Genomic DNA, 21,014 nt, shown 5'->3' with positions numbered 1-21,014 from the left:
AGGAAATTAAAGAAAACAAATGTACTTTAAAAAATTAATTGCATTTATCTTTTTTTCTCTAATTCACTGGACTGGAGCTAACCAAAAAACCCTGTTACTCTCTATTTCAAAGATTTTATATGATTTTGTATCCTAAAAATGCAAGAAAAGAAGTTTCTATAACTGAAAATTTTATATCACTGAGGTATTGTTACTTCCGTGTGAAATAAAAATTTTGTTTAAGTTGTGGTAGTCAGTTCTGGTGTTTGGTAAAGAGAAACGATGGCATATCTTCGTAATATTTTTGGATTTTATAGGTCTTTGTGGATCCCCTTACAGTAATTGACATGGAGTTCATTGCCAGTACTCTGTTTCCAGCCATTGACAAAAATGTTGTTAAAAAAATGGTTGCTTTCAACAACCAAGTGAGTACCTACTTGTATGAATTATTCTTTGTTTTCCTGGCTGTATTTGAACCAGCATTTTCTCAACACTGGACACTACTAAATTGCCAGTCTCTGTAACTAAGATAAAGTACATAGAATTCCACAAGTTTCTGCTGGAAGGCAAGCTACTTGTTTGAGGCTTATAGTAATTCACTTCCATTGTGTGTATCAATGTTAATCCTTATAGGGTACTCCTGGCATTTAGAAGTCTGCGTTAGGAGGAGGAGAATCTGAATCAAGCCCATTAATTTCTGTTTCAGATTATGTATGTAGTTGTAGCATGTTGATAGTACTCAGTACAGTGCCTAGCTGTGGGGCTTGCTCCCCAGTAAAAGTATTTTCTTTTTAGATTGATCATGAGGTGACTGTTGAGAAGAAATGGGGTCAAAAAGGAGGACCCTGGGAATTCAACCTTCGAGACCTTTTCCGCTGGTGTCAGTTGATGCTGGTTGACCAGTCCCCTGGGTGTTATGATCCTGGTCAGCATGTGTTTTTGGTCTATGGTGAAAGAATGAGAACCAGAGAAGACAAGGAAAAGGTGAGTTTCACGCTTGCTCTTTGTGTTTCTTTCCATCTGAAAGTTGATTTGTTCCTGAGGGAGAGAAGGGGCATATTCACTAATAATACCAAACTCAGTAAAGCTGTTGGAAATTTGGAAGTTAATGGAAGAGACTAAACATTCACCTATCTCTGGTCTCGTGGTGTAGGGTAGTTTGCTTTGGAGGACAGTTTGCTTATCCACCTAAACCTCGTGATCGCAGACCTTCCTAAAAGAGTATTGCCCTCCAATAATAAAGAACTAGGTCGTCATGGTCTTTCCAGGCACAAAGGTGAGAAGCAGGAGGAGACAGGTGATACCTAGTAGAAGAGGAGGGTTTTCAAATAAATGCCAAATTACAGAGTATTTTATCTAGAAAGTATAAATAGATTTAAAGAGAGGATGTTCTGTGTCTAAATGGAAGTAAAAATATCCTTTCGTAAATCGAAAATAACACCAGAATTCCCAGCTTAATAAACTGTAGTGGTGGGTGCATTTTGCTTTGTGGTATTTAAAGTCCACTCACTGAAAGCTCACATGGCTTCAGGTGGGAGGTGCTGTCATGACTTCTTACAGATGAGGAGCCAGGGCTCAGAGTCATGGAGTTCACAGGTAGCAAGTGGCAGAGCCAGCTCTCCAGTCCAGACCTTGCACTTTATCTGCTGTTCCTTCTACTATATCACAGTCATTTAAAACAAATTAATCAATATAGAGATGCATGCGTTGGAAGCAGTAACCTCTTTACTGAAATGTGATGTGCCTGGTCCATAGCGCATGTGGTTTACATACTTCCATTCTTCTGCCGAGTGCACAGATCCCTTTTTATGTGGCATTCAGAATTTAGCCAGATGTTAACAACTCGTTTATTATCTGCAAGTGGCTTTTAGTCTTTATATTTGGACAAAATGTTCAGCTAGTAATTTTTTTACAACTTTATTCATATATAATTCACATACCATCAACTAGTATTTTAATTTCTTCATCCACGTACTAGTTATGTAGTGTATTAATTATGACCAGACACTGGCCATTTGCTGAGTAATTGTTGTTAGTCAGATGGTGGTTCACTGTAGGGTGTGGAAGGTTCCATTACTCCTGCAATTCAGAGTTACCGTAATTGACCAAGTAGATGTTTTATGAGGAAAAAAAATTAAGAAAAATAATAATAGAAGGAGAAAGGCTGTGAAAGCTGGAAGGACTTGGGTAAATTGAATCTGACTTTATAAGCTAAATAAGCCAGCTAGATTGTGAAAGTATTTGTACTTTTAACCCGGATGGAATATCAGGGAGAGGAGATGGTATGCTTTAGAGTGGAATGCGAGGTCAGAGATCGTTTGGACCCAGGAGTAGGTGATGGGAGCACTTTCTCCTGTGCTGCTTTTAGACTCATGCTCAGTTTGGCACTCGTTATGACTTTATCTTTGTTATTTTTATTTTCTGACTTCAGTCCAGCGTCCAGTGATTAATATGAGCATTGTTGCTTTGGTAAAACGCGAAACATGGTGTAACTATTTTGGGTGGCTGGAATTTTTCCTGCTGGTATGGGTTAAATGAGTGTTTTTTGTTCATGTGTATCTTTCCCCCACCCCAACTCCTCTTAGAGTCTTAAAAGAAATCCAAGAAGGAAATAGGGGTAACAGAAGTAACAGTATTTTTGCTAAGGAAGAGATAACTAAATGTAAATAATCAGAGAAATAACTTTGGTTGTCATCTCTACATAAATATTTAGAAGGATAACATAGTGTTTTTGAGTCAGACTGGCTTAGATTTAAAATCAGTTACGAACTATGAGCAAATCATGTAACTATCGTGAATCCTATCAGCCTGTCTGTAAAATGGAAATACCTATTTTCCAAGGCTATAAGTATCAGAAATAATCTGTTAAAACACATAATACAATGTTTGGTACGTAGTAGGTACTCGAGAAATGGTCATTGTTCTCCATAATCTTCATGTTACTATTCTCTTCTCTCTTCTTTTAGGTGATTTCTTGAATGATGAAAGCAAATTCATTTTTCATCTCTAGATTTGCCGTAGTATTCATGGCTTTGTTCTCACTGGAATCTCAGACAGTTTGAGATTATGTGACTACTCTTTTCTTGAGCTTCAGTTTGCTTTCATTCTGAAAAATTAAGTAACTGTACTCTATCTTTTTTATAAGAGAAAATTCACAAGGATAAGAAATTTGTGATTAGTGTTCTCTGAATATTGTGACTCATATTGCTGTACGTGTTTTCTAGAAGTATTCATTCTAGAAGGTTTGGCTCAGATTTTGGTGGAGTGATTTGTGTTTTGATTGTATCATCCTCTTCTTTTAGGTCATTGCTATATTCAAGGATGTGTTTGGTTCAAATTCCAATCCGTACATGGGAACCAGACTATTTCACATCACTCCCTATAATGTTCAGGTGAGGAGGGTAGGATAATCTTCTTTTACGACCTCTGTGGCTGCTTCTGCTTCCACTACCAGGCACACTTGTGAAATCTCATTGGCATGTCTTTTTCAGCTAGGCTACTCAGTCCTTTCCCGTGGCAGCTACGTTCCTCCCCCATCCCGCCGTCCTCTGTTGCTCCTGCACCAGTCTTTACAGTCTCTGGAGTCAATTATGAAGTGTGTACAGATGAGCTGGATGGTCATCCTTGTGGGGCCAGCCTCTGTGGGCAAAACTAGCCTGGTCCAGCTCCTGGCACACCTTACTGGTCACCCGTTAAAGATCATGGCTATGAACAGTGCAATGGACACTACGGAGCTTCTGGGTGGATTTGAGCAGGTAACTGATCTGCCGTCATGTTTTCAGGCAGAACACAATAAGCCTCGTAATCTGATTGATAATCTTGTGTGTTGGGGGTAGCTATAGGTAGCGGTATTTTTTGACTCTGGCCAATGGCTATGATGAGTTCATGTGCTCTGGAAATTGCAGGTTGATCTTATACGGCCTTGGAGGCAGCTCCTTGAGAAGGTGGAGGGCACTGTAAGGGCACTGTTAAGAGACAGCCTCCTGATCAGTGCTGACGATGCAGAAGTAGTACTGCGAGCCTGGAGTCATTTCCTTCTGACGTATAAGCCCAGGTGTCTTGGAGAAGGGGGTAAAGGTGTCACGATGGAGATTGTCAACAAACTGGAAGCAGTATTATTGCTTATGCAACGACTCAACAATAAAATCAACTCATACTCCAAGGCAGGTATGTGTATTTGGATATATGTATCAAGACACTTAACTTTGCCTGTATAGTGTCCATTTACAGGTAATATATTTGTAAATACGATGCCCATAATTTTTTATTAATTTGATGATTATTAACAATCAAAACTTGAAACTCTTTGTCTTAGAAAGTAAAATGAAACTGATTGAAGTATTCAGAATTGGTGATAACAAGCGAACAGGAAAGAAATTGGTTACTGAGTTTGATGGTTTATTTTGTGTGTAATCAGCTGTAATGATAAATCAGTTGCACGTAAAACTGGTTTTATCTTTTTGTTGGACCATTTTGTAAACTTAGTAATAAATTTCTCAAGAAATTGAGCATTTTAAACTTTGAAGAATAGAAGTCAGTATTGATAGTTGGGATGTGTTTATTCATTTTATATAGAAACTGGAAGGAATTCCTCAGTTAACCTGGAAACGTAGATTTCTCATTTTGTGGTACAACTTTCTGGGTGGTGGTGAGCCTGCCTTTAGGGAGGACTAAAGGTGAAGGCCCAGGGGTTGTGTCTTGTCATTATGATTGTCATTCTTTCCAAAGCCTGCTCATAACTGGTTATAAAGAGTTGATTTCTTAGGGATGAAGAAATGAGACTCCCCTCTTTTAGCTGTGTAAACATTGTATCCATGGCTGTGGGTCAGATAGGCAAGAGAATAATTTCTTTGTTGATTTGCTCTGTTATTTCCCAATTCACTCTCACCATGTGAATTCGAAATCCTTTACTCATTCACTCAAATTAATTATTAGAGATATTTAATGGAGTCATACATCACTTTATATATGTTTTTTTAAAATGGGTATTGTAAAACTCACCATTGAGATATGAATCCTATTGAGTAATAGACACCATATTAAATATATTTACTTTTAATCCTCACAACAACATTGCATTACAAGGAAAGTTTATTCTCATTTTATACGTGAGGACAATGGATGCTCACAGAGATTGTCACCAACCCAATGTCTTACAGTTACCAGGTGGTTAGACTAAGTTTGGGATCCAATCCTCTATGAACTGTAAAGTCTTGAATTCAGTGTTTGTATATTTCTTTCATAAGTCAGTTAAAATTTAAATATCTAGGATAAGTTTTCACAGCCCATTCTCACTACTGCTTTTTATTTAAGAATTGCTTTGATATTGAGTAATTAATTTCCTAGGGACATTAATAGAATGAAAAAAGCTGAGTCTAAGATAATTTGTCTACTACTATGTTATTTTTGGTTAAAGAATATTTTTTCTTTTTATTTACTATTTGTACCTTTTATTGTTTCTATCTTGAACATGTATGACTTTTAAAATATTTTCTAGTTGTCTCATCGTGTTATATTTCATCTGCATATTGCACATATTTATAATAGCTCTATTAACATTTAGATTTGTTTGTTAATTTCATCATCTCTGTCATTTCTTGGTCTGTTCTATTGACTTTTTTTCCTCCTAGTTATGTCTCATGTTTTCTTGCTTCTTTATAAATGTCTAGTAATTTTGATGGGATGCTGGACATTTTAAATTTAAGTTGCTGAGTGCTGTGTTTTGTTATTTTTTTTAAAAGATGCAGTTTTATTGGTAGGCAGTTAAGCTGCTTGTGGATCGTTTTGATTTTTTCAAGCTCGCTAATAAACTGTTTAAGGTCAGGTCCAGAGTAACCTTTATTCTAGGGCTAAATTAGCCCTACTGTTGAGGCATGGCCCTTAAGGCATCTCTACTGACTGTCCTGTGTATTCAGTGCAGTCTCTTTATTTTGGCTGCTGAGAACTGGAGTGATACTCAGCACTCTGTATATAAATATCATATAATTATAGTAACAACTGATATTTATTTGTCTAGTTTATAGTTTATATAGCCCTTCCCTAGGAATTTTTCTTTTTTTTTTTTTAAGATTGGCACCTGACCTAACAACTGTTGTCAATCTTCTTTTTGTTTTCATGCTTTTTCTCCCCAAATCCCCCCAGTACATAGTTGTATATTTTAGTTGTGGGTCCTTCTAGTTGTGTCATGTGGGATGCCGCCTCAGCATGGCCTAGTGAGCAGTGTCATGTCCACACCCAGGATCTGACCGGTGAAACCCTGGACCGCTGAAGTGGAGCGTGCGAACTTAACCACTTGGCCTTGGGGCCGGCCCCTGTAGGAATTTTTCAATTGATCTTTCTAGTTAGAAATTACTTCATGACACTCTTTCATATCACACGGTAATATACATTGGATTCCTGCCCCTAGCCATGAAGGAATAACAAGATTTAGACTTAACCTTCCAGTGTTAACAGAAAACTGGCAAAATATATGAAGCAACTGCTTTCAGACACTGGACAACAGACAGCACAGGACTGTGATACCTGAGGGAAGCCCTATAATTGCCCTGGCTTTTATAGGGCAATTATAACATTGATTGCATTGTGCCAAACTTACAGCACTCTCATATAGAATAAATGCAATAATAGGTGGGAGACATTATACTCCTTCTGCCGTTTGAGAAATTATGTTACATAAAGATTATTTATCTTCTCCATCACCCTTGAGTCAGCTCTGTCCAGCCATTCGTTCAGAAAGCCATCAAGAAATATTTTCTGCCACCAAACCCAATTTTCTTATCTAGTGTGTTTAAACAAACACAAAAAAATCCCGTTTACCCTGTTATGAAACTTTTAAAAATTGGGCCAGAAGTTTCCAGCTTTCTTTTAGTAAACTCTTAGTTGTTTATTTGATTGCCCTTGGTTTGAAATTAAGTGCTGTGGCTGTGACATTTCAGAGTTTGCCAAACTCGTGGAAGAGTTCCGAAGCTTTGGGGTAAAGCTTATGCAGACAACCAGTGGCCGCAGTCATGGCACGTTTGAATGGATTGATAGCATGTTGGTTCGGGCCCTGAAGTCTGGAGATTGGCTTTTGATGGACAACGTTAACTTCTGCAAGTAAGTTACCTTATTAAGAGTAGGCCCTATTGAAGTTTGAGATATGCTTGTCAAAGTAGAAACCCAGATGGAAGCTCTGGTATTTTTATCTACTATTTTCTTAACTGGAAACACATCCTTAACCATATTCTGTAGACTTCTCCCTGTGGTAAACAGTGGTAGCTGGTCATTAGACAGCTGCAAGATTTTAGTTGTGTATGATGGTTTTGAGCTGGATCGAAGGCCAGCAAGATTGGATTACTTTTCCAGCCAACATCCTTTGAGTTAAACCTTTTTATTTGACATCAGAAATCTTCCCTTTTTTGGGGCTGGTCCCGTGGCCGAGTGGTAAAGTTTGCGTGCTCCGCTGCAGGCAGCCCAGTGTTTCATTGGTTTGAATCCTGGGCGCGGACCTGGCACTGCTTATCAAACCACACTGAGGCAGCGTCCCACATGCCACAACTAGAAGGACCCACAACGAAGAATGTACCGGGGGCTTTGGGGAGAAAAAGGAAAAAAATAAAATTTTTAACAAACAAACAAAAAAGAAATCTTCCTTTTGTTAAGGTCATTCGTGACTGCAGATTTTTTAAATGGAGGATCTGACACAGGGCAGACATTTAGTGAATATGCATCAGTTTGTATCACTTTTGATTCCAAAGTAAAGAAAGGAGCAGGCATAAAACTACTGTACTCATACAGTTAGCGTAATAGAAGCTACTGCGGGTCACATGGTGGGTTTCTCTGCTGGGAGCATTTTTCAAAATGTTTCGATTTAAAATCCATTTAAAGGTAAAGTTTACCTTTAAATGGATTTGATAATGTTGGGAAGCTGGGAGAGGGAAGGGGAAAAAGAAAAGAGTTATAATTCAGGAAACTTTCTATCATTTTCCTTAATCTGTTTATTGAACAGGTATTTTGCATATTTACTGTGTATGAATCTCTGGGTTATGCGCCTTGGGGAGTTAAAAGGGGAATTGGTGGGGAAAGAGATCCCAGTTCTATATGGGGAAGTGATCTGCGCTGAAAGGAAGACATGGGTCAGGGGCAGTGGGAGGCCTGTGAAAGGAGAGTCAACACAGTGTGTCAGCCTGTCCACCATTTGAATTCCCTCTGTGCAGCCCATCAGTGCTGGATCGTTTGAATGCTTTGCTCGAACCTGGAGGCGTCCTCACTGTTAGCGAGAGAGGAATGATAGATGGATGCACACCCACTGTAACTCCAAATCCCAATTTCAGGTATTTGTGCCTCTTAAGTTTCTGCCTAAGACTCTGACAGCCTCGATATCAGAGGTGGAAGTTGCAGTAGGGCCTTTTTACATATTATATTCGGATTCCCAGCCCTGATCGTGTTCATCCTTTATTGATTCCTGTAACAAATATTTATTGAGGCTCTGCTATTTGCTGGGCACTGGTAGACTCTGGGGGCACAGCAGTAAACAGGAGAGGAAAGTGCCCTGCCTCGGGTTGGTGATGAAGAGCGGAAGCAGGAAACCAGGTGTAAGTCCTTTGTAGTAGTTCAGGGAAGAGCTAATGATAGCTTAGACTAGAGTGGTAATCAGTGGGATTTGCCAGTGGACATGTGGGCTGAGAAAAAGAAGGAAGCAAGGATGACACCAAGTTTTTGGCTTGAGTCATTGGGTAAGTGGGACTGCCATTCGTTGAGAAAAGGAAGACTGGCAAAGAAGCAGGTTTGGTGTGGGGAGAGTCAGCAGGGAATCAGCTGTTTAGTTTTGGAGTTAAGTGTGACATGTCAGACAGCTAGTTGGAGAGATTGATGGACACCAACTGTATGAAGCTAAGTGTTTCGGCGGAATACACTCCTCCCTTTTCTGCTCTCTGTAGGTGAGTTAGAATGATGAATTAGCCCAACGTGATTTGGGGAATATCTGAAAGTAAGAATTTTACAGTTCTCACATAGCACTGAAGGTGCACTGGATATGCAATACTTAGTTCCTTATGAAGCTAGTTTTAGAGAAAGTGCTTTGTTGTGTTGATGCATTTTGGGACTAGAGGAAAGGATACAGATGAAAGTAGCAGACTTTGAGTTAGTGATGTCTCCTTTGAAAAGCTCCCTGAAGATGAGCCGCATATGATTGGCCCTCACTAGTTGTTGCTGAGCTGCACCATTGGTTGCACTGAGGTTTTAATTTTTTTTCCTTTGACTTGCTATACTACTAGACTTTTTCTCTCAATGGATCCTATTCATGGAGAAATATCCCGAGCTATGAGGAATCGTGGACTTGAAATCTGCATTTCCGGAGAAGGGGATGGCAGCATCCCAGATGACCTGGATCTGAAAGTTTTACTGCACAGCCTTGGGTTGGTGGGGGATGGTGTGTGTGACACCCTCTTGGCTCTACACACACAGACCCAAAGCGCTATTGTAGGTAAGGTGCTTGACTTCTAGGCATCTGTAGAGTTTTACTCTTATAGAAATTCATGTCACTAGACTGCTAGTCCAGGAGTTGTTGTATTTAGTATACATAGAAATAGAAATTACTAAGAAAACCTTTTAAAAATGTATATGGAGGCCGGCCCCATGGCCAAGTGGTTGAAGTTCTGTGTGCTCCACTTTGGCAACCCGGGTTTGTGGGTTCAGATCCTGGGTGTGGACCTACTCCACTCATCAGCCATGCTGTAGAGGTATGCCACGTACAAAATAGAGCAAGATTGGCATGGACGTTAGTTCAGGCAAATCTTCCTCACCAAAAATAAATATAGATGTACTGGTACCTTCTTCCCCCCAAGAGATTGGGTTCAGCAGATCTGGTTGAGGCACAGGAATCAGTATTTTAAAGAAGCTTCCCAGGTGATTTTGATGCAGAGTCAGAGGCTGCCCACAGCTTTGAGGAATACTGCTTTCAGCACTGAGATTCATGAAGTTTGTCTTTCATATCTTCAAGGTCATCACTGGGTTTCTTAAAAGTGAAATAAAGAGGGATCTTTAAATAAATTGTTTAAAACAGACAGGTCTTACTTCTTCTAAATGTCCAAATATACAAGAAAGAGCAATAATAATAACAGTAGTAGTATTAATAATAATAACAGCAACAATAATAAATGAAATGCTATTTATTAAGTAACTACTATGTGCTAGGTGCAATGTTGGGTGCTTATTTAGTCCTCACGTTAGTTCTGCAAGGCATATACTTCCGTTTTAAAGATAAGGCTCAGAGAGGTTGAGTACTCATCAAAGCCAAACAGTTAATAATGAGAGGTGGGATTTGGAAGTAGGTCTGTTGGATTTCAAAGTACCTGCTTCTTTATGAGGCCATGCTCATTTTGCCACCTTCAGTGTGTGTCAATTTGAGAATAAGGATGTATGGGTCCAGGCTTTATCGCATTTGTAAATGAGTCATCTGGTCACTTCCCTGCAATATACTGCTGACCACCAGAGAGAAGAGAGGGAGATAGGATAGCAGGGAAGGAATATGAATGTTCCCATAAGTTCATTGTGTGCTAGTGAGACCATAGAGTCCACTTAAAAAGGTTTGTAAAATAAGAATCTAGGTCGATTTGAGTGGAAGGAAGTTTGATGTGAGGGTGGAATTTATCCATTTTCATTGGAGATTTTGCAGAATCTATTGCTCATAGATGGCAATATTTTTCTCTTCATAGGTTCTATAGCATCTTCTGTTTCAACTCTAATTCAGACAGCTATACTCATTGTCCAGTACCTACAGCGAGGGCTGAGTTTGGACAGAGCCTTTTATGAAGCATGCTTGGAAACATATGTCCACTCCCAGCATTCACCAGCAAACCGGAAGGTACTGTAAAGTGTTTCATACAGCTTTCTGAGTTGTTAACAGTCTACGTTGTTGAGTAGGAGGAAATTCTGTTGATGGCAACTTTAATGACCCACGAGAGTCGACCATTGCAATTATGCCCTAACAGAGATTGAGTATCCAAGTACTTTTTTTGAAAATAGCTTAAATGTAAATATTACTTCCTTGAAACTTATCTATCATCAGGAAAAGTGAAATTTAGCTTATAATGTTGTACATTGAAGAATGTGTATGAGAGTTGTAAGATGATCACATGGGGACTAGAAAACTGTTACTTCTCTGCTAGTCTTTTGGTAATAGCACTTATATGTTGGTACTTGTACACCATGTGTTTTTGTCTCCTACCAGCTTGTGCAGGCTTTACTGGAGAAATGTGTTTCTTCTCTGCGAGCACATGAAACCTGGGGTAACTCCATTCTTGCCATGGGGCTGTGGCCAGATTCTCTGCCCTCAGCTCTCTTTGCTGCGGAAGATTCTCACCTCTCTATGGTCCGAAGTGATGGACAGATCTTAGCCTATTGCCTCAACAGGATGAGCATGAAAACGAGCAGCTGGGCAAGGTTAGTGGAGTCCTGAGCTTACAGGTCTCTGGCATCTTGACTTTTTTTTTTTTTTCCATGATAATAGTCATGACCCAACATATTTGACTAGAATGTTATGTAACTATTATCCACATAGTTGCATTGTGATATTGCTCCCTAATTCTTATTCGTTAGGTATATGTTTTAATTGTCCCCTTTTGGAGGGGACTCATTTTTTCCCATTATCTCTTTGATTTTTTCATTTGTAAAGTTATTTTCTTGGTTCTTTGAAATATGAAATGAAAGTTTGTTCTAGTACTACCTTTGCTTATCCCTATGAATTTCAGGGTTCAGCCTCTTACCTTGCCAGACTTAGAGAAAATTATTCAGTCCTCCAACCCTGAGAGCTTGAAATTCAGTTCAGTCGAAGTAGATACTTACTGGATCGATGAACCAGATGTTCTGGCCATGGCCGTTAAATTGCTCATAGAAAGAGCAACTAATCAAGATTGGATGCTCAGAGTTAAATGGCTGTATCATTTAGCCAAGAATATACCACAGGGGCTTGGTGAGTAGAAAAGCTTAATTTGTTTAATGAGGGAATTTATGTACACTTACCCTGTTTTAGTGCCTCAGCAGCTGTGTTATTCTGTGGCTGCACTGTTAAAATTACATCTGGGAGAGCTCCTAAGCAAGAAATTTATGACTTAGTGTTACGGTTTGTGTAGCTGTTAAAAATTAAGGAACATGCCTGCCCATAGATGTGCCCCAAGAGAAACTTTTTTCCCATGTAATTCTTAGCATTTCAGGATCCGTCCGTCTTTCTATCAAATCCAAAAGGAGAATGTACTATATTATGTTATTTTTAATTTTTTTTAACATCCTGCTTTTTTGCTATGCTGATGCTTCTGTACAACTGTTCCATCTGGGAAAGGTGTTGCTTTTGGTAAATTCATTTCCCATAAAAGTGCATAAGATTGTAATCTTATTTTAGTTCCAGTGCCGTAAGTGGTCATGCTCAATTTCTCTGTACTTATTTCATTCTAAGAGAGGGAAAAGCAGCAGTAGCAAACTCATATGGGTTGGAAAGTACAGGACATGGAATTTATTGGTAGAACTTTTTGACTAAAGTAATTGAGTTTATGTGAGCCTTTCTACTCCAGGAGAACTTGTAGATAAGCCAATGATTATGTACATTATTGTGTGTACACAATATATACTCTCTAAATATATAGAGGGAATTTGTATAAATATTCTAATCTGCATTGTTCTATATGATAGCTACTAGCCACTGGTCGCTACTAAAATATAAATTCGTTAATTAAAATTAAATAAAAGCTAAAATCTAGTCCTTTTGTTGCACTGGCCACATTTCAAGTGTGTATTACTGTGAGACTAGTGGCTACTCTGACAGCACAGCTATAGAATGTGTTTATCACTGCAGAAAGTTCAATTTGACGGCACTGCTTTAGATACTAACATGTTTCTCCTTCCTTCACAGAGTCAATACAGATTCATTTGGAAGCTAGTGCTGCATCTCTTAGGAATTTTTACTCAAATTCTCTCTCAGCTGGGATCAGTAATGTCATCAAAGTTTTACAACCAAATATAACAGGTACTGCACCTGATTGATTTCTAGCTCTCAGTACTGTTCAGGACACTTGTCCATTGAGTTCATGAAAAAGACCTGTCAGAGCTCCTACTGTAACAAACAGTACTTTCTAGAAGACTCAGATTATCCAGGTGCAAATTCTACTTCTTTGTTCCAAATTATCCCTTTATCTTTCAAGTTTCTGATAGAGGAGGATGATACACAGTATAGTGAGGACACAGGAGTTGCAAGACTGGGCTCTGGTCCCAACTCCACAAACCGGCTTGTTAATTTTGGGCCCATCCTTCATACTCGCTGCCTGTGTTTGAAAAATATGGGAATTAAATTAATTTCTCTGGGGTCCCTTCCACTTACATTCTGTGATTTATTAGTACTGTTAACTGAAAGGGTTTTAAACTATAACCTATTTGACTTGAAGGGAAAACAATACAGGATCAGTTTCTTCAGAATATATAAAATCTTAATGATGAAGTTATAAAGCCTTAAAGACAAAGTTATAAACTCATAATGATAAAAGAGAGTCATTCAAGCTATCTCATCAGATGAAGTATTTGAAATTTCTTTTTAATTAAGGAGTGAGAGAGCAAACTTATTTATCAGGACAGAACAATATGAAGTTGATGGAACATAAGCATTAGTGAGGGCATTCACAGGACCAGATTTTTAATTTCCTATCCCCATCTTCATCTGATATGGATCAAAACATACCGTTAGCTGTTTAGTTTAGAAAAACTATGCATGATGCTTTTGTGCTAAACCGGTTACCTCATGTGCACTAAAGGTAATGGGGTGAGTGGTTGGGAAGAAGTCACACTATGGAGAAAACTACTGAAGTAGTCAGATTTTGGCTGAACTAAGTTATGGCTTTCCAACCATGAAAAAATTTTGGTTTTGGGGAACACAGTTCTAAAGTAGATTAGCAGGTGCCCTTTGGCAGACACCGCATGCTCACTGTTGGAATATATTAGGTCCACCTTCATTGTCCTTTTTTTTTTTCTCTTTTTTTTTTTCTGCTTTTTCTCCCAAAATCCCCCACAGTATATAGTTGTATATTTTAGTTGTGGGTCCCTCTAGTGGTACGCGGGACGCCGCCTCAACGTGGCCTGATGAGTCGTGCCATGTCTGCGCCCGGGATCTGAACCGGCGAAACCCTGGGCTGCCACAGCGGAGCGCGTGAACTTAACCACTCGGCCACAGGGCCGGCCCCTGTTGTCCTTTTTAATGGTGTGGGCTCTGGATTGTGTAGTTTTCCTGGACTTTGGAATATGGGTTCCCTCCTGTGTACCTGCTGTTCACAGGAGGCGTTTGTTAGTCTACTGTATGGTGGATGTCCTTAAAACTTGAAGTCCCCCACTGACCCATCCTACCCAGCCACCTTCAAATTAGTATTACCGTTCTTCTCTCTTACCTCCCTCCCTTGGGTTCTCACAGCTTCTGGAGAGTGTCAGAGTCTGATCACTGCTGCTTTATGGAAGAGGTAACAAGTTTGAGCCAAAGGAGTGAGAAGTGGCAGCAGCAGCCACATCCGCTGATTTTAAAGAAATGGCTTTTAGGTGAAATAATCTTGAGTTGTTTTTCTTATTGAAAGTAAATGATGAGATGTAGTCATTCATTTTCTGCCATGTAGGTTAGTTTTTTTGTGGTTAATGGTGAACAATTGGGTAATTAAGTCCATGGATTCTTTTCTGACCAGTCATGGGACCTGGGGAAATGAATGCATTGGTTGCAATGTTGATGTTCTAGCAGGGATCACCTGTATGTCCTGTAGTGGAATGAATTTTCATAGTAGAAATTTTGCATTGAGAAAGAAAATAGCATAAAAACTATTGAACCCTGCTTTTCTAATATTACGGGCTGAGACCAGTGTTTCTCTGTTTGACCTCTTTCCCATCAGGACTCATCTTGATCAAAGTAAAACAATGAAAATCCTCAACTGAAATTTGCCAGCAAGGAATTTAACTCAAAAATTTTTATTTTTTGTTTTATTTTTTAAACCAGATGAATTTGTGATCCCTCTGGACCCCCGATGGAATGTGCAGGCTTTGGACATCATCAGAAATTCAGTGGACTTTGACCCACAAACGGACCAGCCTGAGCAGCTCTTTCCCCTTTTAGAGTCTATTGCAAACAAGTAGGTGAAGCCTGCTGTTGTGGGCACTGTTTGCCTCCCTATGCACTATGGATCACAGATTATACCTTTCCCATGACTGAAATACAGTTAACATGTGTTTAGTTTTCTGAATCCAAGAAGGGAGGGGGTGTTGTGTTAGACACAATTGCCTCCATTACCTCCTCTCCTTCCTGCTCTATGCTCAGTGAAGTAATTCTGACTGTAATGTCAAAATGTTTGTGAATGTTGCAGGTTCTTAAGAATTTAATAGATACACTAGGTTACAATTACTGGTGGGATTTATTTTACGATTAATCCTTTATCATAGTTTAATTGTTGTCATAGGCTACTCATGTTTCTACTGTTTGCTTTTGATTCCTGGAAGCCCCTCCCATTTTCACCTACTCGTTCTCTCACATGTCCTTTCCTGAGCATAGTTACGTAGGCATATAAATTTACATATTTGTTATATAATCTGGTCTTTCCTCACTTTTTAATTTAATGACCAGTAGTATTTTTTTAATTGGCCATCAATGTAATAAATTTTTTAAATAATTTTGTAGTTGAGGTGTAATGTGTGTTACAGAAAAGTACACTAATAATGAGTGTATATTGTTTGGATAAATTTTCACAAAGTGAACTCACACATGTGATATGTACTAGCTGCCAGGGGCTCTCTTGTCCCCATTCCCAGTAACTCGCCCTTCCTCCTCCTCAGGTAACTTCCAACACCACAGATAAATTTTATGATGGCCAATTTTAAAAGTTCACAGAGTAGTTTGTCAGATCATGGCAGAACAAGAGAGTGAGGACTGGCAGTCTACCAGACGCAGCTGTTTCCAGCCGTCTGTCTTCTCTCCCGACAACTTAGTGCTCATCACTTTCACTTTCATCTCTCTAGTCTGGAATTTGCAGAGGCAGGAGAGGAATGGCAGAGTGAAGGAGATTGATGTTCCACATGTCAGGGTTCAGCAGGTAGAAGATATGATTGATGAGTATTATTAATCAATAACTATTTGTTGTGTTATTGAATCTCACTTCAGGACAATCATATATCTTGACCGGGAAAAACGGATTTATACTGAAACAAATTTGGTTTCTGTTGGTGGCAAAAAGTTAAGAAATAGTGTTTTGAGAATGTCCTTTGAATTCCATAAAGGTAAGAACATTTCCTTTAATATTCTTCAGTTGTGCATCTGATTGCATAATGTTGCTGAAGATGAGAGACAGCAGAGCCAGAGCTTGAAACCTAGGTCTTTTGGCTCAAAAAGTACAAGCTCATAAGCATTTGGTTATAGTCTTCATTTTTTTAAATTGAAAATTTAACCATATTTCTTTGAAAAAATTCAAACTATATAGAAGTATAAAAATTGAAGAAGTCTACTGTTGCAGCATCTACTGTTAGTAGTAGATTCCTTTGTATCTTCTCATAATTATCTGGGTTATCTAGCCATCCAAACATATATGCACTTAGTTTTCATTATGTATTTAAACAAATGCTTTTTTTCATTAAGACATTATGAACATCTATAGGCATACCTGCCTGATTTGCTAAGCTTATTAATAGTAGGCTGAGAATTTGCTTTTGGTTTCGACCTTTCGGAATCGACTTTTTTCCTGGGGATGACATTAAGTTCCAGATTGCTGTTGACTTTGAAGATGTCCAGAGGTTAATTTAAATCTGATGAATGTTCTTATTTATATCAACTCTAAGATCCAGAGAGCTATCACAGCTTGCCCCATGAAATTGTGGTCAATCTTGCTGCTTTTTTCGAACTTTGTGATGCGCTAATCCTGCTCTGGGTACAGTCCTCCCAGGGGATGGTGTCTGATGCCTCTGTCCATGAGGTGAGCAAATTTACCTGTTTTTATTTTAAACAACATTTGTCTTGGCACAAAGATTCTTAGGGGCAAGACTCACTTCAGTGTTTTTATTATATGTCCAGTATTATTTGAGAAATGTAATTGTTCTTAATAGTTTTAAATATATACACATATTTTAAAGCTTTATGGGGTATAATTGATATATAATAAATGGCATATATTTAAAGTGTACAGTTTTATATGTTTCGACATGTATATACCTGTCAGACCTTTAGCACAATTCGAGATAGTGAAACATACCGATCATCCTCAAACCTTTCTGCATGTTCTTTTGCATTCTGTTCCTCTCCCCTGCCCTACTCCCAATGAGGGATACATTGATCTGATTTCTGTTACTATAGATGAGTTGCATTTTCTATAAATGGAGTTATAAGTATATGTATATATTTTTGTCTGGCTTCTTTCACTCAAAATAGTTATTTTGAATACATCCATTATTGTTTTGTGTATCAAGAGTTCATTCCTTTTTATTGTCAAGTAATATTCCATTGAATGTATCTACTATGACTTATTTATCCATCTACCTGTTGATGGACATTGAAATTTTAACAATTATATTTTACTTCCCCTTAAGCCGTCTTAGACACCATTGTCACATATGGATTAAATTGAGTTTTGAATCCAGATTATTCTAGTAATTCTAGTAAACTAGAGTAGCACGTCTTAAACTTTTTGATCTCAAGACCTCTTTATGGTCTTGAAAGTTACCAAAATGCCAAAGAACTTGTGTTTATGTGGTTGCATCTATCAGTATTTACTATATTAGGAAATAAATGTGAGAAATATAAAAAATATTTATTAATCTGTTTAAAAATATAGTAGCAAATCCATTTCATGTTAACATGAATGACATTTTTAATGAAAAGCTACTCTTTTCCAAAACAAAAATTAATGACAAGAGTGGAACTGTTGTACATTTTTGCAAGCCTCTTTAATGTCTTGCTTAGCAGAAGAAGGCTGGATTCTCGCACGTGCTTCTGCAGTCAGTCTCTTACTCTATGTTGTTTGGGTTGAAGTTTGAAGAAAAACTGGCCTCTGTTCATACAGTTATGAGGTTGGAAAAGGGAAGAGTATTTTAATAGCCATTTCACAAAATTGTGAATATTCTTTGGTACTATACCACAACTTGACAAGTGGTAGTTCTGGACTTGTATGGGGAGTCTAAACAAGTATCACTGAGCTTGTTGTGCATGAAGATCCACTGGTCTGGCTTGCACTTTGGATGGACTTTTACCCTTGCATGCGTTTGTAGCTCATGCATTGGCAATTTGGAAAATATTGTCCACTGAGCTATCAGGTCTTTCAAATGTTGACACATTTCATTCTTCAATATAAACAAATTTAAAAAGTGACACTCATGGAAAATTATCATAAATCTTATCAAAATATCTTGAAGTATTAAGAAGTTGTCAAGCTCTTGGTTTTTCAAAGTTCAAGGTTTTGCATGAAAGTTTGTATTTTATCACCGGAAACAAATACTTGCAATTTTTTTTAAGTGACAGATTCACTTCATTCATTTTCAATACACTGTTTGCCAGATACTCAATCACAGTTTGTCTGTCCATCCTTTTTTTTTGGGGGGGGTACCATCACTGCAAATGTCATCATAATGAAAAAGACAAATAACGTGATATTATTATGAAAATAGCTTAGACCCCATGGAACCTCTGAAAGGAATCTTAAGACCACTTTGCTCTAAAAATATATTATTAGAAGAACAGTGTTGGAGACTCACATTACCTGATTTGCGTAACAAAGCTTCGTTAGTTAAAACAGTAGTTATTATCATAAGGACAGACATAGACCAATTAAACAAAAAGAGAATTCAGAAATAGACCCTCACATATATAGTCAATTGTTTTGTGGGGTTTTTTTGTTTGTTTGTTTTTGCCAAACGTGCAAAAGTAGTTTAATGGGGGAAAACAGTCCATTCAACAAATAATGATGAAGCAACTAGATGTCCATATAATAAAGTAAAAATGAGTCTTTACCCCTACCTTACATTTTATAGAAAAGTTACCTGAAAATGGATCGTAGACCTAAATATAAAAGCTTAAACTATGAACCGTCTGAAAGAAAACAGAGGAGAAAATCTTCACAGCCTGAGGATAGGCAAGATTTCAGAGGATTTTTCATACAAGAAAAAAATTGATAAATTTTGTCAAAATTAAAAACTTCTGTTTTTAGTAGACAGCTTTAAGAAAATGAAAGCACTGGGAGAAACTGTTTACAAATCATATATAAATTATATAAACAAACTAATAAGGCAGCCTAATTTTAAAATTGAGCAAGAGAATTTGAATAGATGCTTCTCAGAAGATATATAAAAGTCCATTAAGAACTTAAAAAATTGCAACATCATTAGTTATCAAGGAAATGTAACTTGAAACCACAGTGAGGTGCCACCCACCAGAATGGCTAAAACTAAAATCTCATTAACAGTAGCAGGTATTGGCAAGGAAATGGGAACTCGCCGACACTGCTGGTTAGAATACAAAATAGTGCGGCTGCTTTGTAAAACGAGTTGACGGTCTTTTATGAAATTACACGTACGCTTACCATATGACCCAATACAATTTATCCTCTGTTTGCATGGGTTCCACACCCCTGATTTCAACCCACTGCAGACTGTAAACATACTGTACATGATACATAGTGGCCTGAATTCATAGATGCGGAACCCACAGAACCTGAGGATACGGAGAGCTGACTGAGGGACTTGAGCATGCTCAGATTTTGGTATCTACAGGAGTCCTGCAACCAATCCCCTCCAGCTACCCAGAGATGACTGTAATTCCATTTTTTCTAATGTAGTAGCTCTGAACTTCAAGTAATAGTAGGAAAGATCTTTGTCTTCTCTGACTGCTTTAATGACCTTGAAAATACTCCAGTCAAATGTTAGAGCTTTCATGCATGTATGCTGAGTGTTGATTAATAATCGAAGTATCTATTTTGTGTCTTTAATGGGAGATGTTTGTGAGCCGTTTTGGTTTACTTTGTTTTTAGATCTTGGATTCTCTGTGGTGGCGGGACCGATTTTGGACTGTGGCCGACACAGTAAAAGTGGATGCTCCAGGCCTCGCCCTGCTTGCCCTTCACTGGCACTGGGTTTTAAAACATTTGGTCCGTCAGATCCCCCAACTCCTGAAGAGCCATGAAGACAAGTAAGACTCAACATTTAGAGTAATAATGTCAATATCTACAGTACTGATAATGTTAAAGAGAAGAGGGTTTGGAATTGAAACTTTTCTAATTTCTTTAATTTGGTTTATTCCCTTGGCCTATTGGTGAATGTAAATCAAATATAAAATGTAAATGATGTTTCTTACTATCCAGCATTTCCCCCTTTCCTTACTTCCCTTCTGCCATTTATCTCTTTCTTTAAAGATATTACAAAGAGATTCAGACAGTCTCAGAACATATTCAGAATTGCCTCGGGAGCCCGACTGGTGGCTTCATTGGGATAAAGAAGTTGCAGAAGTTCCTGGGACGACCGTTTCCTTTTAAGGTATGTCTTGGAAGCATGTAGTAAACATAAAGATTGACCCTTTCTGGGATCGGCCCTGTGGCCGAATGGTTGGGTTCACACACCATGCTTCGGTGGCCCGGGGTTTCCCTGGTTCGGGTCCTGAGTGCAGACATGGCACCGCTTGTCAGTTCATGTTGAAGTGGTGTCCCATATGGCACAACCAGAGGCACTCACAGCTAGAATATACAACTATGTGCTGGGGGGCTTTGGGGAGGAGAAGAAGAAGAAGAAGAAGAAGAAAAGATTGGCACCAGATGTTAGCCCAGGTGCCAATCTTTAAAATAAAATAAAAAGATTGACCCAGTCTTCTGAAGTTTTCCTGGAATGGGGGAACTGCCGTTTAACGAGATTTCATCCTTGTCTGCAAAGCTTAACTCTTAAATGTTCAATGAATACTATTAACTGACTTGTTAAATGTTATTTTACTTATTCTTGAGATTAACTTTGTTGCTATAACATCTCCTGAGAGCAACAGGAGTAAACAAATGCCATATTTTCTGGAAGCATTAAGGAAACCC

The 21,014-nt window shown here is 38.4% G+C and overlaps 1 protein-coding gene across 2 annotated transcripts in view; it reads left to right on the top strand.

The window, feature by feature from the left end:
* MDN1 (midasin AAA ATPase 1) overlaps positions 1-21,014 on the top strand; it is a 160,312-nt gene that overhangs the window by 86,045 nt on the left and 53,253 nt on the right. For both annotated transcript variants that reach the window (XM_008538002.2, XM_008538001.2), the window contains exons 39-55: positions 297-404; positions 775-963; positions 3,282-3,371; positions 3,471-3,734; positions 3,885-4,146; positions 6,915-7,074; positions 8,175-8,291; positions 9,234-9,442; positions 10,674-10,822; positions 11,189-11,400; positions 11,709-11,929; positions 12,863-12,976; positions 14,972-15,104; positions 16,127-16,242; positions 16,798-16,931; positions 19,974-20,131; positions 20,355-20,475. In XM_008538002.2, coding sequence (XP_008536224.2) covers positions 297-404; positions 775-963; positions 3,282-3,371; positions 3,471-3,734; positions 3,885-4,146; positions 6,915-7,074; positions 8,175-8,291; positions 9,234-9,442; positions 10,674-10,822; positions 11,189-11,400; positions 11,709-11,929; positions 12,863-12,976; positions 14,972-15,104; positions 16,127-16,242; positions 16,798-16,931; positions 19,974-20,131; positions 20,355-20,475 — 2,757 coding nt within the window. The remainder of the gene's footprint in view (positions 1-296; positions 405-774; positions 964-3,281; positions 3,372-3,470; positions 3,735-3,884; positions 4,147-6,914; positions 7,075-8,174; positions 8,292-9,233; positions 9,443-10,673; positions 10,823-11,188; positions 11,401-11,708; positions 11,930-12,862; positions 12,977-14,971; positions 15,105-16,126; positions 16,243-16,797; positions 16,932-19,973; positions 20,132-20,354; positions 20,476-21,014) is intronic.

Source organism: Equus przewalskii, chromosome 9, assembly GCF_037783145.1.
Source record: "Equus przewalskii isolate Varuska chromosome 9, EquPr2, whole genome shotgun sequence".
In the NCBI taxonomy this organism is placed as follows: domain Eukaryota; kingdom Metazoa; phylum Chordata; class Mammalia; order Perissodactyla; family Equidae; genus Equus; species Equus przewalskii.
This window is presented reverse-complemented; position numbering and strand designations above follow the sequence as displayed.